The 15,173-nt window shown below is 59.3% G+C and overlaps 1 protein-coding gene across 13 annotated transcripts; it reads left to right on the top strand.

Annotated features, from left to right (window-relative positions):
• Positions 1-2,568: 2,568 nt before the first annotated feature.
• Positions 2,569-14,536, top strand: SLC4A11 (solute carrier family 4 member 11). Of its 13 annotated transcripts, none has more exons than XM_029220491.1 (19): positions 2,569-2,781; positions 4,573-4,617; positions 6,907-7,059; positions 7,194-7,751; positions 7,831-7,915; positions 8,152-8,275; positions 9,917-10,132; positions 10,209-10,302; positions 10,402-10,527; positions 10,607-10,720; positions 10,811-10,943; positions 11,210-11,283; positions 11,718-11,982; positions 12,058-12,164; positions 12,257-12,425; positions 12,516-12,689; positions 12,902-13,097; positions 13,182-13,351; positions 13,480-14,235. In XM_029220491.1, the coding sequence occupies exons 2-19, from the start codon at positions 4,587-4,589 to the stop codon at positions 13,541-13,543; spliced, it is 2,853 nt and encodes a 950-aa protein (XP_029076324.1). In that variant the 5' UTR covers positions 2,569-2,781; positions 4,573-4,586; the 3' UTR covers positions 13,544-14,235. The 13 variants fall into 13 exon arrangements, with proteins under 13 accessions (XP_029076324.1, XP_029076331.1, XP_029076330.1 ...); XM_029220498.1 differs by having other exon boundaries at positions 2,574-2,781; positions 7,520-7,751; positions 13,480-14,232; XM_029220492.1 differs by lacking the exon at positions 2,569-2,781 and adding an exon at positions 2,843-3,212 and having other exon boundaries at positions 13,480-14,236.
• Positions 14,537-15,173: the final 637 nt, after the last annotated feature.

Raw genomic sequence — 15,173 nt, 5'->3', positions numbered from 1 at the left:
TAAGTAGGCTATGCCATGTTGAAGTCAGGAGCTCAGTGACAGGTGTCATGAAATCTGGTGGCCAGCTGTGGCTGGTAGAGAGCCATGGATCTAGGGAAAGATCCAGGGCAGGCCAACACTCCTAGGTCCGAGGAGGTGAGAGAGAGAGAAGGAAATGTTGCAAGAAAAAAGGAGGAGTACTTCCCAGGTGGTCCAGTGGGTAAGACTCCGCTCCCCTAACGCAGGGTGCCCGGGTTTGTTCCCTGGTCGGGGGGCTAGATCCCTCATGCATGCTGCAACAAAGACCTGGTGCAGCCAAAACAAATAAATATTTTTTTTAAAAAGGAGGGATTGGTGGTGTTGGGTGCTGCTAGGGGGTGGGGGAGGGGCTGGCAGAAAGCTGAGGCAGGATGATCTTGAGAGCAGTTTCAGTGGAGTGGTGCGGACAAAAGATCGGTATGCATCGGTGGAAGAGAGGTAGGAGGGGCATGGATACAGAGAACTAGAGACAACCCTTGGAGAAATTTGCTCTGAAGTGCAACTGAGGAAATGGGTGGTACCTGGAGGGGGGAGTTCAAGGGAGTATTTTGGGTTTTGTTTTTTAATGAGATACTATAGAGTTACTTCTCCAGGTTCTAAAATCTATAGGCATAGTGGCTAAAGGAGAAAACTCAGTTGAAACTCAGTACTTCGGAAAGCCATTAAGCGCCTTGTGGAACCCAGAATTCAAGGTTGTGTCCACAGCCCAGTAAAGTCTGAGACTTCAAGGATGGGAATGAGAGGGAATGTGTGTGTTTATGTCCAGGTCCCTAAAACCCCTGTGTAAGGACCCACTGGGGCATGGAGGGTGGGGGGGAAGATGGGGAGTGTGGGGGGAGGGAGACCTGGAGCACCTGTATTTGCCCTCAGCCTCTGGTCCACAGAGGGCAGGTGGTGGGTGGGAGGACTAAAGGAAACAGCTTCTCACTTTGCAGCAGGGGTGTGGGGGTCAGGGGCTCTCTCCAGGACAATCAGGGGAATAGAAACCACAGGGGCAGAGTGCAGGAGGCTATAGTGGGGAAGGGGTCAGAAGGGGTTGGTGTCAGTTTCTGTGAGAGTCAGGTCCATAGACCACTGCGGGAGATCTTGACTGTGGGCTCCTGTTTCCTCAGTGAGCTCAGTCGTAAGGGCCTCAGATGAAGGAGGAGGCTGCAGTAAGGGGATGAGAGGTGTCCCTCCATTACAGGGTGGCTTCTAGGAACAGCTGGTTTGGAATGTCCAGGTGTTTGGGAGCTGCTGATGACATGGGGAGGCAGATGTAGAAGCCTAGGCATTCTGAGATGAGAGGGGCTGAGGGCAAAATGGGTGTCTTTTCAGGGGTCCAGCCCCTGCACCTCCCACATGGAACTTTCCTTCCTGGGCAATCAGCCTGCCTGTCTTCAGCTCCTCTTCAAATCTCCGTCCCCCACCCCGCTGTCTGGGGGAGTCTGTGCCATGGGCTGCGGGTCTACCTAAATGGTGACCTAGAGACGGTCCCTAGGCTGAGTTGAGGGGATACCCATGAATGGAGGTGACCCCATGTCTCCAACCAAGCTCTGCTCACCACAACCAGAGAAGCATGTGGCCCGCCCCGAGTCGGTCGTGGTCAGAGTCCCGCAGGTCTCCTCTGCAGCATCTTCTGCAGTAGCAGGGCCCCCAGGCCTTCATCTGCCAAGGAGGGCACCCCATGAAGCTTTGCTCCTAATGCTCTCTTATCTCGCTGGGAGGCGAAACCAGGTCAGCCTCACCCGATCTATGCATGAGGCTGCCCCAACGCACCAGGAACCCTTGGGGGCCGCAGGGAAGCCCTCGCCGTAGAGGTGGGCTCACCCTGGGCTTGCTTCACCTGCCCTCTTCCATGCCTGGGGGACAGAGGCGGAGAACTCCTTTCCAGTAGGAGGTCAGATGGGGGGATTGCTGCTATTCCTCAGGCTGGTGGCCAGTGTGGAGGGGATGGGGGGTTAACACTTTGTTATGGGGAGAGTTCCTGGGTCAATCCGGGGCCTGAGGGCTGTGTGCTCATTTGCTGAGAAGCCACCAAGGGTCAGACCAGGGGTTCACCGCATGGGCTGGATTTGCCTGGCCGCGCGCACCACCGCCTCCCTACACAAGTAGAGCTCGCGCCCCACCCCGCACCCCTCTCCCCGAACACATACTCTGCTTGCAGAGGACCAGGCGCCGGAGAAGGCGCGTCCCCGGGCCGGGCTCCCTCGTGTCCGGGAAGGAAAACCGGGCGGCAGGGCCATCTTGAGAAGGAAAAAAGCCGCAAGCCAAGACCTTGACCCAAGAGAAGGCCGAGGGCGCAACGAGGCCGGGAGAGAAACCGCGAGGCGCGCTGCCAGTAAACCCGACGCCGCCGAGCCGGGAGGGCAGCGGGCTCCGCGGGGCAGGGCGTAGCCCAGAGAACGCGCGCCGGCCCGTGTAGTTAGTCGGGGCGCGCTTCCTGGAGGAGGACTAGGAGGATTTACCGCTCGAGCAGCCGGGATGAATGGAGGGGGCGGGGCCCAGGAGGGCTGGGCCCAGCAGAGGCCCCCTGCCGAGAGGAGGGGGTGAGGGGGCCCGGCCAAGAGCTTAAAGCCGACTGCAGGGAGGCCCTACCCAGACCCGCCTCACTGCCTCAACTCGGAGGGTCTTCGAGCTCACCGACCTTCTTCCCAGAAACTTCGCAGCCCGGCTCAGCCCCTAACGCTCAGCGCGCGGGCCCGAAGAAGCCCAGTCTACGCGTTCTGGCTAAGTCGCCGCGGGCTCCCGGGAGTAGCCCGCCCGGGCTGAACAGGAGCGCGGGTGAGGGCGCGGGGCAGGCGGACGGGACCCCGCCCGGGCCGCGCTGGGGAGGACCGTTGGCGCGGCATTAGGACCCAGGCGCGGCACAGGCTTGTGTCACCGGCTCCAGCCGCCGGCCCGCCCTGGACGCCGAGGTTGCGGTCCCGCGACACCTGGTGAGGAGCCAGGGCGTGCGCACTGGTGTGCAGCCGTCCCGCGGCTGATCGCTGGGGCCATGGCCGCGGCCACCAGGCGCATGTTCCATCTCCAGCCATGCGGTGGGTGCCTGCGGCTGGAAGGCCGTCCGGTCTCCGTCGCAGAGGCGTGCTAAGCTGGGACGCGGAGCCGTCGAGGCGCTGGGGGGAATGCGGACGCCGCCGGCCTGCACCGGCCCCCGGCGTGGTGGGCGAGAGGGTCGTGGGGGCTTCCCAACCGAGACGGGGGTGCCCGGGGTGAGTTCAGCCACGAGGGAGTGGGAGCCCGGGTGGGTACGCGGGTGCCTGGGGGAAGCCCAGGACGACTTCGTGGGCACTGCGCGCTTGACTTAACACCGTTTTGAAACTCAACATGTTGTTTTTCAACCTACGAGGTAGCTGGTGGAGGGGTGGGGGGCTTGCAAATGGCGGGGCGGAGTTTCGGGGTCCCTAGCACCTGGAGCGCCAGGGTCTTCGCAGCCGGGCGTGCAGCCACCTCGGAAAGCCTCACTTTACGTTTTACCCGACACCTTCCCGCCCCTGGCGCAGCGCGGCAGCCTGCCCACTCTTAGGGATCCTTGGGCCTCTGACTGTCCCCTGCGCGGCCGCAGCAGTCTCTCCGTCGCCGCTCTGACGCCCGGGGTTTGTACGACCGTCTATTTACGTGCACTTGAACCGCCCCGCATGGGAGTAGCATCCCCACCCTTCCATACCATCGTCATCCTCGTCCTTTGTCCATCCCTGCAGCCTCTGGTGCTAGCTTTACTGACCCCGTCCCTCCTTTCTATGCCACCCGGGCTCCCGCCCCGGGAGTCCGTCCGCATCCTGCCCCCCGACCCCCAGGGTCTCCGAGTCTGGAGGCGCTTTCCTCTCGTGCACGCGGCCCTTCCTGTCGCTTCCTTCCTCGCACAGCGAGGCACAAACAGTCCGGACCATCCATCCGGGGCCCGGCGCTGAGAGCGCGGACAGCTCCCTTCCTCCCCCACCACCCGCCCCCCACCCCGCGGCATCTCCCAAGAGGACCAACGGCTCCGCCTCCCAGGAGAAAGTGGGTGGTGCTGAGGGCAGGAGGCCGTTGCCGGGTCGCCCCAGTGTGACCCCTGGCGCGTGAGGTTGGGGGCAACTGCACGTGTGATGGGTGTTGATGGCACCAGGGACCGACGTGAGAGTGAGAGCCGAAATGTGCTGGAAGAGCCCCAGCCCAGTTACTGGGCTTGGCAGCGAAGGCTTGAGAGAGGGAGGCCGGCTTCCACAGGGAAGGTGGCCAGACGGGTCTCCTCCCTCCAGACTCCAGCAACAAGCGAATCCTTCCTTCCTTCACCGGGTACTGTTAATTACTCCTGGAGAAAACATGCTGAAAACATCTCCCTGTCTGCCTTGGTCCTTTCCCACCTGGGCAGCCCCTAGCAGATGGGCTGAAGAATAACAGGCCTGGCTTCCTCTGGCTCCTCAAGGAGCCCCTGTCTTGTACTGTCCCCTGCTCCTTTTTCTCCCAGGGTCTCTGGGAAGGGTAAGAAAGACTCAGCAGGGCTGGTGTGTGGTGGGCAGCAGATGTGCCCTGTAGACTGTCCGGGGCTGGTGCATGGAGCTGGTGACAATTCTTTGGCTTGCCTTGCAGAAAACTCTTCTATCATGTCGCAGAATGGATACTTTGAGGATGCAGGTGAGTACATTTCAGGTATGGGTGTGTGTATATAGAGAGCTCCTTGGTCAAAAGTCTCTAGGGGACCTAGTCCATCTACCTGGGTACTCATGGTCCTCTGCTGGTGCTGGGATGCCTTTGGATTCTACCCTCCAGAAGGTTGTGATGTGGTCAGAGGGGCAGCTGACACTGCCCTGGACTCTGGCAGATCTCTGGTGGTCCTGTGGTCCTGGGAGGGCAGGCTGCTCCCATCCTGCACTATGTGGACCATCTGATAGCCCATGGTTTTGCTGTTACAATGCTCTGGTTGTCTGACCAGCTTATAGGCTAAGTGTTGTGTGTGCCCACATTCCTCAGACCCCACCCAGCCCTGTGAGGGAGGGGCTGCCATTGTCCCTCTAAGGAATTGTAACCTCTCAGCACCTCAGCTTTCCCTGCTTGCACCAGCCTAGCTCTCTCCCTCCCCATCTCTCTGGGCTGGCTCTGTGCTGCCTCTCCTGAGCCCAGATTCGGGAGTTGGCCTCAGAGGGGTGTTTAGTGGGACAGTGCTTGGACACAGTGGTGATGTGCTCCTACCCAGGGTCCCCAGGGCATGGTGACTGCATGTGCCAGGCTGCTGGTGGGCAGGTTAGGTATGTGATTGGGCTATAGGGTGGAGATAGGGCACACATGGCATCCCAGGAGCCTTGCAGGGAGTTGGTAGTGTCTGCTGGGTAGGTCCTAGATAGAGCCCAGGATAGGGGAGAAGAGGGACAGTGTGAGAGGCATGCCGGGGAATAGTGGGTGCTGGTGGGGGTGACAGAAGGGAGGTTGGGACAGTTCGGGGCTGGGGAACCAAGCATTCTAAGCAAAGCAGGTCTAGAATTGGGGAGGAAGGTGTTTTTCATGGACGTGAGCTCCATGACAAATGGGGGAATGACATCTTTTGACTTAATAGTTCTTCTCTGGGCTCTGGGTGCAGTGCAGACCTGGAGTTAGGGGTCACCAGTCCATGATGGCCTTGACAGTGGAGGCCTAGTGCCTCCTACCCAGAAAGGGCCCAGACTGAGCACAGGACATGGGGGACAGGGCCTGGGATGTGCAGAGGAAACCAGTGGGAGGGGGTGGAAGTGAGTCAGGGTGAGCCACTGCCTGGCAGGTGGAGGCATGCTGCGGACCCGTCCCTGTTCCTGCACAGGTGTTTTTCAGGCATTGGTGGGGTCTCAGCTACAAGGGCTCCTGGGTAAATCACAAGTGGTGGACCACAGGGGACCTACAGGACAGTGAGGAAGAGGTGTCAGCTGGGCCAAGAGTAAGGCAGGGAGGGCTCTAGGTGGACTTGCCAGAGAAGAAAGGGTCTGTCAAGCCTTGAAGAAGGCCCTCCAGGGAGGGAAGCCCTCAGCTTGGAGGACAGGAGCTGGCATGCCTGGGGTGCTGGCCGCCTGGCCTAAGGAGTGAGAGATTGAAGTGGGTGGTGTGGGACTGGGCCTGAGGGGCCAGGGGTAGCAGGTCTGGCTCAGGCTGTCATCCCAGAGGCTGTGGGGAGCCCCAGCAGGACTCAGGGCAGATTGGAACTTTTTCATGTCATCAGGAAGGCTTCCTATAGGAGGGGGCCTGTGTTGGGGGTCAGTTGCAGGAACTGAGAGGCAGACCATAAGAAAGGGGCAGCAGGTTCTGTGCTCTGGAGTCCCAAGGTACCATAACATGCCCCCCGCCCACCATGGGTGGAGGCCTGAGATGAGGCCGCCTCTGGGGTCCTGTCACCTCCGTCTCTGGCTCTGTTTATCTGGCTCTCTTGCTTCCTGGGCCTTGTCTGATGTTGGACTAAGGTCTCTCAGCCCTGATGCTTTGCCCCACATGCCCTCCCTGTGCCAATGAGGTCCGGATACTGCAGGGCTCTGGCTTTCCTTGAATCGTTTCTGGGGAGCCAGACAGGTCCAGGTCCCACAACCTGGAGGTTCTGAGACGGCGGGGCCAGTCAGTCTTAACTACATCATTGTACCATGTGCCTGGCTCAGTGTCTGTGGAATGAACATGTTCTTTCTCTAGCTAAAGGATATGTGTGGCACAGAGCAGTGCAGGGTTCCCGCTGCTGAAGAATGTTGGAGAAAACCATTGGGTGGGGGGTGCCAGCTGGCTGCCATACTCAGGGGGCTGGGCCAGGATCAGATATTGGGCCTAGCTGAGGCTTCCTTCCTAGACTGCTAGAGGCCTCCCTTACCACTCACCGAGATTGCACCAAGTGGGACAGCCCAGGGGCCCCCGCCCCTTTGTCCTATGTGTAGCCAGGCCCTCTGGGGGGGTCTCTCTTGGTGGTGGTTGGGGCTCCAGGCTACCTCAAGTGTGACGTGGATGATGCCTCTGAAACCCGTGAGGAGAGCCTGGGGGATGAGGCCTTCGACACGGTCAACTCCTCCATTGTGTCTGGCGAGAGCATCCGCTTCTTTGTCAACGTCAACCTCGAGGTGCAGCCCACCCAGTCTGGTATGGGGGTTGTAGCAGGGACGGGTCGGGGGAGGCACGCAGGGGACTGGAGACTGGGCAGATACGGCCCCGCTCCACCAAGAGAGACCTGAAGGGCTGGGGCCGCCCCCTGAGCCCCCGCTTTCCTCCAGCAGAGAGTGAATCGCCTGGAGGCTACGGTCTCCTACACACCTCCCGCAAGGTAAGTGGCCCATTGACCGGATGGGAGACATTTGGTCCTGGGCCACTAGCTGGGGGTGGAGCTGGTTGCTTCCCTGAGAGAGCTCACACTGATGCTGGATCTCATACTAGCCCAGGGCCCGGCTGCTGGGGCCAACCTCGCTGGTCTTCTCTCTGGGAAGCGGGTGTCGGGTCCTGGTGGGCAGGGTCAGCCGGGGACCACCACAGAGGAAGGACCCAGACAGCGACAGGTCCTTCTTATTTATGGGCCTGTGTGGTTCTGTGTGTGGGGCCCCCACAGTACCTGAAGTTAAAGAACTTTGAGGAAGAGATCCGGGCGCACCGGGACCTAGACGGCTTCTTGGCACGGGCCAGCATCATCCTGAACGAGACAGCCACCTCCCTGGATGACGTGCTACGGGCCATGCTGTGCCGCTTAGCCCAAGACTCCCACAACACCGAGCCCGACTGCAACTTGGACCTGCTCATGGCCATGCTTTTCACTGATGCCGGGGCCCCCATGGAGGGTAAAGGTAAGGGCTGTCCCTCTGCCTGGGCGGGAGGTCAGGGAGGTGGGGCCATCTGACCCTCCTGTTCCTTCCACTCTGTCAGCAGTTCACCTACTGTCAGATACAATCCAAGGGGTCACTGCTACAGTAACGGGGGTGCAATACCAGCAGTCGTGGCTCTGCATCATGTGAGTTGCCAGGCTGCCACAACTGGCCTCCCCACGTCACCTTGGAGCCAGGCATCCAGTCCCTGTGGAGGCTGGCTCGCTCAGTTTGCGGGGAGAGTGAGGAATCCATCCCGTTTGGTCTTTTTTTTCCTCCCTAACAGAGGTCACTGGGGTCATAGTTGGGGGCTCGGGGAGGGGGGAGCCCCAGCTCCCAAGGGTGGCAACTGTGTGCTGTGTGCCCTCTCTGTCCCTGCCAGCTGTACCTCCAAGGCTCTGCTGAAGCGGCACGTGTGCATCAGCCGCCTGGTTCGCCCGCAGAACTGGGGGGAGAATTCCTGTGAGGTGCGGTTCGTCATCCTAGTGCTGGCCCCACCCAAGATGGTGAGGAGGGGTTTCGGGTGGCTGCTCTGTTTCCCAGGAAGGAGGGTTCCAGGTTACCCTGCCCTCTTCTTGGAGGCATCTCTCCCAGTGCTGGAGGCACCACAGTCCTGGCCTCTGAAGGCCACATTCTCACCCTCTCTGTTCATCTCTGCCCTACTGGGGTTTATCTGAAGCATACTTTGGTAGGTCTTCATCAACGCCTAATTTCCCCAGAAGTTGCCCAAAAGGTTCTATTTCTTTCCTGACTGAAAAGAGATACTTTTTTTTTTTTTTTGCGGTATGCGGGCCTCTCACTGTTGTGGCCTCTCCCGTTGCGGAGCACAGCCTCCGGATGTGCAGGTTCAGCGGCCATGGCTCACGGGCCCAGCCTCTCCGCGGCATGTGGGATCTTCCCAGACCGGGGCACGAACCCGTGTCCCCTGCATCAGCAGGCAGACTCTCAACCACTGCGCCACCAGGGAAGCCCAAGAGATACTTTTTAAGATTATTACTATTCAAACATAGGGGCCTTTCTTTGGCCTGCCCAACCCTAACTCTACAGTTGGCTATGATTTGTTGACCAAAGATCCCCACTCCTTCCTGGGGCATTTACCCCCCAGCCAGGGGCATCTCGCTTTTGTGGGGGCTGAGACTTATACGTATATTTGGGGAATCTTCTTTTATGGAAAAGGATTTTAAAGTCATTAAAAGAAAATGGCTAGGGCCCCTCCCCAGGCCTGGGAAGGGCCTTAATTCTTAAGATTCCACTGGCTTCTTGATGATTCTGCCCCTGCCTCTGGTGTAGACTCAGAGCTTCGGATGGCCCCTCCCCAGGCTTTCTCTAAGCAAAGGGGGTGCTAACGGGATCGTCCCTCCTAGGGCTTTCATAGACATGCCGTGAATCTCTCCAGATGTTACTTTGCTGGGGAGAGAGGAAGGGCATTTAGGGCAGCGGGCAGCTCATGGGTCAAAGGGAGTGACAGCTGACAAGGTGGCCAGAACAGCTGGAAGGAATAGAATCCCTAGGATTGAGTGGCTAGACTGGTGCCTTGAGACACGCCAGATATCCTGACACCTGGCTCCTCCTCGGGGGAACAAGCCTGTTCTAAAGCTACCAGAAAGCACAGTGTGCACGGTGCAGCCCCGGGACTGTAGCTTTGGGCAGCACGGAGTGGGGGGGGGGGGTGCATGCTGCTCCCAGGGGACCTAGGATGGGGAGGTGAGACAGGCTGCTGTGGTGGAGGTTGAACATTGAGTTCATGGACGGGGTTGAGCTTGGCCAGGCAAGAGGCAGAAGGCCGGATGGGCCTGGAACACCTCTGAAAATCATAAACCAGCCGACCGTGCAAATGCCACCAGTGAAAAGTAGCTGGGTGAACATTTTTCTCCATCATCATGATTTCATTATCCACAATTACACAGATTTAATACCTGAGTTTATTTTAAAAAAAATACTAGGTTGATGGTAGTTCTAGTGATCTGCTGACCTGGTGGAAATCGTGGCAGGGTCCACTATGCTTGAACTTTGGGGGACTACACCCAGGTCATGGGGAGAGCACCTGCCACGTGCTTGGGAATGTCTGTCCGTGAATGGCCAGGCCGGGGTTGGGCACCCTTCGCTCTACAGTGGCTACAGATGTGATTCTCTTGCCCCATCCCCAGAAAAGCACCAAGACTGCGACGGAGGTGGGACGCACGTTTGCCACGATGTTCTTAGACATCACCTTCCGCCAAAAGCTCCTGAAGACCCGCACGGAGGAGGAATTCAAGGAGGCCCTGGTACATCAGAGACAGCTGCTCACCATAATGAGCCACTGTCCGAGCATCAGCACGAAGGACTACAGCATGAGCTCCATCTGCACCCACAGACCCCCGCAGGTGCAGGGCAGAGGTGGCCTGGGCGGGCAGCACAGGGCAGGGACACAGGGCTGATGGATGCGTGTCCTCTTCCCAGCCCCCACGGCACAAGGACTTTCTCCCCATGGGGAGGGGCATCCGGGAGGACATCGCGCGCAGATTCCCTGTGTACCCGCTGGACTTCACTGATGGTAAGTGGCCCATGGCCCTCCTGGAGCTCGGCCTGTAGCTCAGGCCCCAGGCCTGTCCTGTGTCCCCAACACACCCTCTGCCCTGTCTCCCATTCCTAGGCATTATCGGGAAAAACAAAGCTGTGGGCAAATACATCACCACCACCCTGTTCCTCTACTTCGCCTGCCTCCTGCCCACGATCGCTTTTGGGTCCCTCAACGATGAGAACACGAACGGGGCCATTGGTGAGGGGTTGGAGCCTGGTGGGGCATGCCGGGTGGAGCCCAGGGCCACGGTTTCCCCCTGACCGCCCCGCTTCCTCAGATGTACAGAAGACCATAGCTGGGCAGAGCATTGGAGGCCTCTTGTACGCACTCTTCTCCGGGCAGCCGCTGGTGGTGCTGCTGACGACCGCACCCCTGGCCCTCTACATCCACGGTGCAGTGGGGGCGGCAGCGGGGAGATGCTTCCTGAGGTCCCTGGTCCCAGCCTGGCCCTGACTGCTCACTCCTGTCCCGCCGCCTGCAGTGATCCGTGGCATCTGTGATGACTACAATCTGGACTTCAGTACCTTCTATGCATGGACAGGCCTGTGGAACAGTTTCTTCCTCGCGCTTTATGCCCTCTTCAACCTCAGCCTGGTCATGAGTCTCTTCAAGAGGTGACAGGGCCTTCCCTAAGCTTCTGGGACTCACAAGCAGGAGGGAGACCAAAGCCAGGGGCCTGGGTCAGCTTCCATGCCAGCCTCTGAGGCCCTGTTAACCCTAGAGCAGATGGGGTGCCCCCACCATATCACTGCTCCAAGGGGAAAGCCTAGGACCCTGGTCCTCTTCATGGCAGGAGGTAGGGGGCCATGCTGAGGCTCGGGGAAGCCTCCCCGCTACTAACAACTCACCCCATCTTATGAGGCATATCCCCTGCTGGCAGGTCAACGGAGGAGATCATTGCTTTGTTCATTTCCATCACATTCGTGCTGGATGCTGTCAAGGGCATGGTCAAAAGTGAGTGTATTGCCGGCGGCCACCTGCTGTAGGGGAAGCTGAGTTGAAATGGGGGGCTATGGACTGTGCCCAGAGCAGCCAAGAAGCATGTAAGCGCTAAGATTGCTTCCATGGCCCAGGGTGCTCTGGGAGCCATGACTGGCAAAGAGCAGCAGGCCCACGTGCTAGAGGGTGACAGAGCTGCCCTAGGCAGGATCAGAGGCCCTGGGCCAAGCAGGATTTGCTGTCAGAAATGGACAAGGGCAGGGTGTGGGGTGGTGGGTAGACAGGCAGGCCAAGGGGTCCTGGCTGACAGAAGGCCAGCTCTCTCCCCTCCTCCCCCCAGAATCCCTTCCTCCCCTCGGGGCTCCTTCACCCCCACATCCAGGAGGAAGCTGCTGGGCCCCAGGCTCCCAGAGCCCAGATGGCTGAGTCCCGTTGGCCTGTGTCCACAGTCTTCCAGAAGTACTACTGTGGCCACAACCACGGGAACTACTACGAAGACAGGTCTTCCCCGGTGAGCCTGCTGGGCCTCAGCCCCAGCCTCAACAGCAGCCTCCACGCTGCCCTCAACACCAGCCTCCTGGCCGGCCCACCAGAGCTGACTTCAGTGGGCAGCCAGGGCCCCGAGCCCCTGGCCCGGGACACAGCTGTGCTCAGCCTCCTCATCATGTTGGGGACACTCTGGCTGAGCTACACCCTCTACCAGTTCAAGAAGAGGTGAGGGCGCCCATTCAGGGGGAGGGGAAGGGAGCACAAGCTGCAGGCCACGCTGACACCCACCTGCCTCCCTAGCCCCTACCTGCACCCCTACATGCGTGAGATCCTGTCAGACTGTGCCTTGCCCATCTCAGTGCTTACCTTCTCCCTCATCTCTTCCTACGGCTTCCAGGAGATTAAGAGTGAGTTGGGACTAGGCGTGTGGTGTGGTGGGGTGTGGTGGGTTGCTCTGTGGGGGAGGAAGGCTTGAGCAGGGGCCTGTACCTGGCTGCAGTGGGCAAGTTCCGCTACAACCCAAGCAAGAGCCTGTTCGAGATGGCCGAGATGCACTCACTATCCCTGGTGGCCGTCAGCGGCGCCATGGGCCTCGGCTTCCTCCTCTCCATGCTCTTCTTCATCGAGCAGAACCTGGTGGCTGCCTTGGCTAATGCCCCGGAGAACAGGTTCGCAGGGCTGGGGAGGGAGGGGTAAGCGTGTGTCCAGCCCTCCAGGGGCCATGGGGCTTTGTCCACATGTGACCCTGCCTGCTGCAGGCTGGTAAAGGGCACTGCCTACCACTGGGACCTCCTGCTCATCGCCATCATCAACACCGGGCTGTCTCTGTTTGGGCTGCCCTGGATCCATGCTGCCTACCCCCACTCCCCGTTGCACGTGCGGGCACTAGCTTTGGTGGAGGAGCGTGTGGAGAATGGGCACATTTACGAGACGTGAGTGTGAAAGTGGCCCCTTGAGACGTGAGGCCAGAGTCACGTGGACCCTGAGGTGGGGGGTAGCCCTGGGCCACATATGACCTAAGGAAGGATATGGTTCGGGGGATAAGGGCCCAGAAGTAACAGAGCCCAGGAAGCACATGTGACCTGGGATGGACACAGCCCTGTGGACCAGGCCAGAGGTGACCCAGTGCACTGGAACCTCGCAGGATTGTGAGTGTGAAGGAGACACGGTTGACCTCCCTGGGCGCCAGCATCCTGGTGGGCTTCTCCCTCCTGCTGCTGCCCTTCCCGCTACAGTGGATCCCCAAGCCTGTGCTCTACGGCCTCTTTCTCTACATCGCGCTCACCTCCATCGACGGCAACCAGCTGTTTGCACGCATGGTCCTGCTGCTCAAGGACCAAGTGAGTGTCTGGCCCTGAGAGTGAGGGGTGGGGGTGGGGGATATGGCTGCAGACCTGCCCACACCTGATCCCTGCCACCCACAGACCTCGTACCCACCCACCCACTACATCCGGAGGGTGCCTCAGAGGAAGATCCACTACTTCACAGGCCTGCAGGTCCTGCAGCTGCTGCTGCTCTGTGCCTTTGGCATGAGCACCCTGCCCTACATGAAGATGATCTTTCCCCTCATCATGATCGCCATGATCCCCATCCGGTACGGGAGGGTGGCCAGCAGGCAGAAGGGACTCGGCTGGGCGGGAGACAGTGGGCTGGAGTGGCTACCCTCAGCCTGTTCCTCCCTGACCCAATGCTTATCCTCCTGCCTGTTCCCCCTCCCCTCAGCTACAACCTGCTGCCCCAAATCATTGAAGCCAAGTACCTGGACGCCATGGACGCTGAGCACTGAGGTCCTGACTACCAGGCCCTGGCCACACCCCATTCGCCCATCCCTCTGGGTCTTCCCAGGCTGGCTCTGTGGCTGTGTGTGGGTATCTTGGGGTGCTGCTCTGTACTGCACCCCCTCACAGCTGTCCCAACTGGCCTAGGGTGTCTGGGCATTGAGGGGGCTCCAAGGTGTGTGTCTGCTCCTCTTCCCATTAGCCTTTTGCTTTGGGTCCGGAACTCTGCTCAGGGCAGCTTCTGCCCAGGGTGGGACTAAGCAGGATGGATTTTCTTTTGATAAAAGAGCCTGAAAGAGAAACCATTTCCTTGATTGTGTAAGGAACTTGCTGTATGTATGCACATTAGAGAATAAAGCTCCTGTTTCTATGCTTCTACATATCGCCTCCATCCATGCTGCCCTGCCCCAGCCTCTGAAGGCCACCTGAGCGCCCTGAGGAGGGAGAAACCATCCCAGGGGAGGTGGGATAAAAGGGACTGATTTGTTGAGTGCCGCCTAAGGGCTATTACTTCCAATTCCACACCGTAGCTCAACAGGGAAACATGGAAGGTCCAGGAGGCCTTTGTTCTGCCATGTTGCCAGGAACCTGCAGGGAAAGTGGGCTTGGGGCCAGTGAAGAGCCCAGTGGCTGGTAGGGTGGGATGAGCACATTCATGGTGCTGCTTGCAGGATGGGTAAAGTTCAAAGGGGACAGAAAATGTACTGTGCATCTAGGACAGAACTCTGAGGAAGCAGCTGAGGAGCAGACACAGAGGGGTGCCCCGCTCCAAGTGCCACGTGGCAAGTGATCCTTCTTTGGGGCCCCCACCCCAGTAGCCTGTGTTTCCTGCAGGTGGGGCTGTGTCCAGGATCACCAGGCAAGGAGTAAGCAGGCCCCCCAGCACCCCACACCTGAGTTCCAGCCGGACACCACCCACGCCAAGCAGACAATTCAGAGAAGGCTGAGCACCACCACCGGCACTTCCTGAGGAATCAACCCAGCTGGGCTTCACAGACAAGAAGGGAGCAAAGGGATGAGGTCCTGTCCTCACCCACGGGTGCTGATGAATTTTAGGGGAGGAAACAACTGTTAAATCTAGGCCCTGGGCCGTGCTGCTAGGACTGAGGAGGGGATGTAACTTAAGCTTGGGAGCGACACACCAGCATTAAGGACCCCCACCCCCCACCCCCCAACAGGCTTTTCTGATTGTCCTTGGGGTTGGGCACCTCCTCTTTACCAGAGTAACACCTGCAGGAAGGCAAGGGAGCCACCCCGGGCCTCTGAAGTCCCTCCCAGGGAAGGGCTTCACCAGGACTCAGTATGGGTCTGGGGTAGCTGAGCCGGGCCTCCTGAAGGGCTCAACTCAGCTGGCCCCCCAGGCTGAACCGTGGCATGTCAACCCAACTGGGGTCAAGAACTCCATCCCTCCTCCCTGCCATAAAAATGAACCTGGCGTTATAACCATAAACCAACATTTTAGCTGCTCTAATGTACACCAGAATAAAGCAAAAGCACTCAGCATCCCACACTGCCCGCCCCCCAACCCAGCAAACACAATAGAGGCCAGCTGGGTGGTGGCATTCCTCAGTGGCTGGGTGGGCGGGCAGCAGGGATGTGGCATGGAAAAGTTCAGCCCATGATCAGAGACTTCAAGGA

Source organism: Monodon monoceros, unplaced genomic scaffold (genome assembly GCF_005190385.1).
Source record: "Monodon monoceros isolate NGI ecotype Baffin Bay Population unplaced genomic scaffold, NGI_Narwhal_1 Super_Scaffold_13, whole genome shotgun sequence".
NCBI lineage: Eukaryota > Metazoa > Chordata > Mammalia > Artiodactyla > Monodontidae > Monodon > Monodon monoceros.
Note: the sequence above shows the minus strand (reverse complement) of the source record. Positions and strands in the feature narration are given on the sequence as shown.

Coding starts and splice junctions, on each gene's coding strand:
- SLC4A11 (XM_029220489.1), top strand. CDS start 4,506: ATGTGCCCTGTAGACTGTCCGGGGCTGGTGCATGGAGCTGGTGACAAT. Junction 7,752..7,830: donor GGCCCCCATGGAGGGTAAAG/GTAAGGGCTGTC, acceptor CCACTCTGTCAG/CAGTTCACCTACTGTCAGAT. Junction 13,098..13,181: donor TCCTGCTGCTCAAGGACCAA/GTGAGTGTCTGG, acceptor TGCCACCCACAG/ACCTCGTACCCACCCACCCA.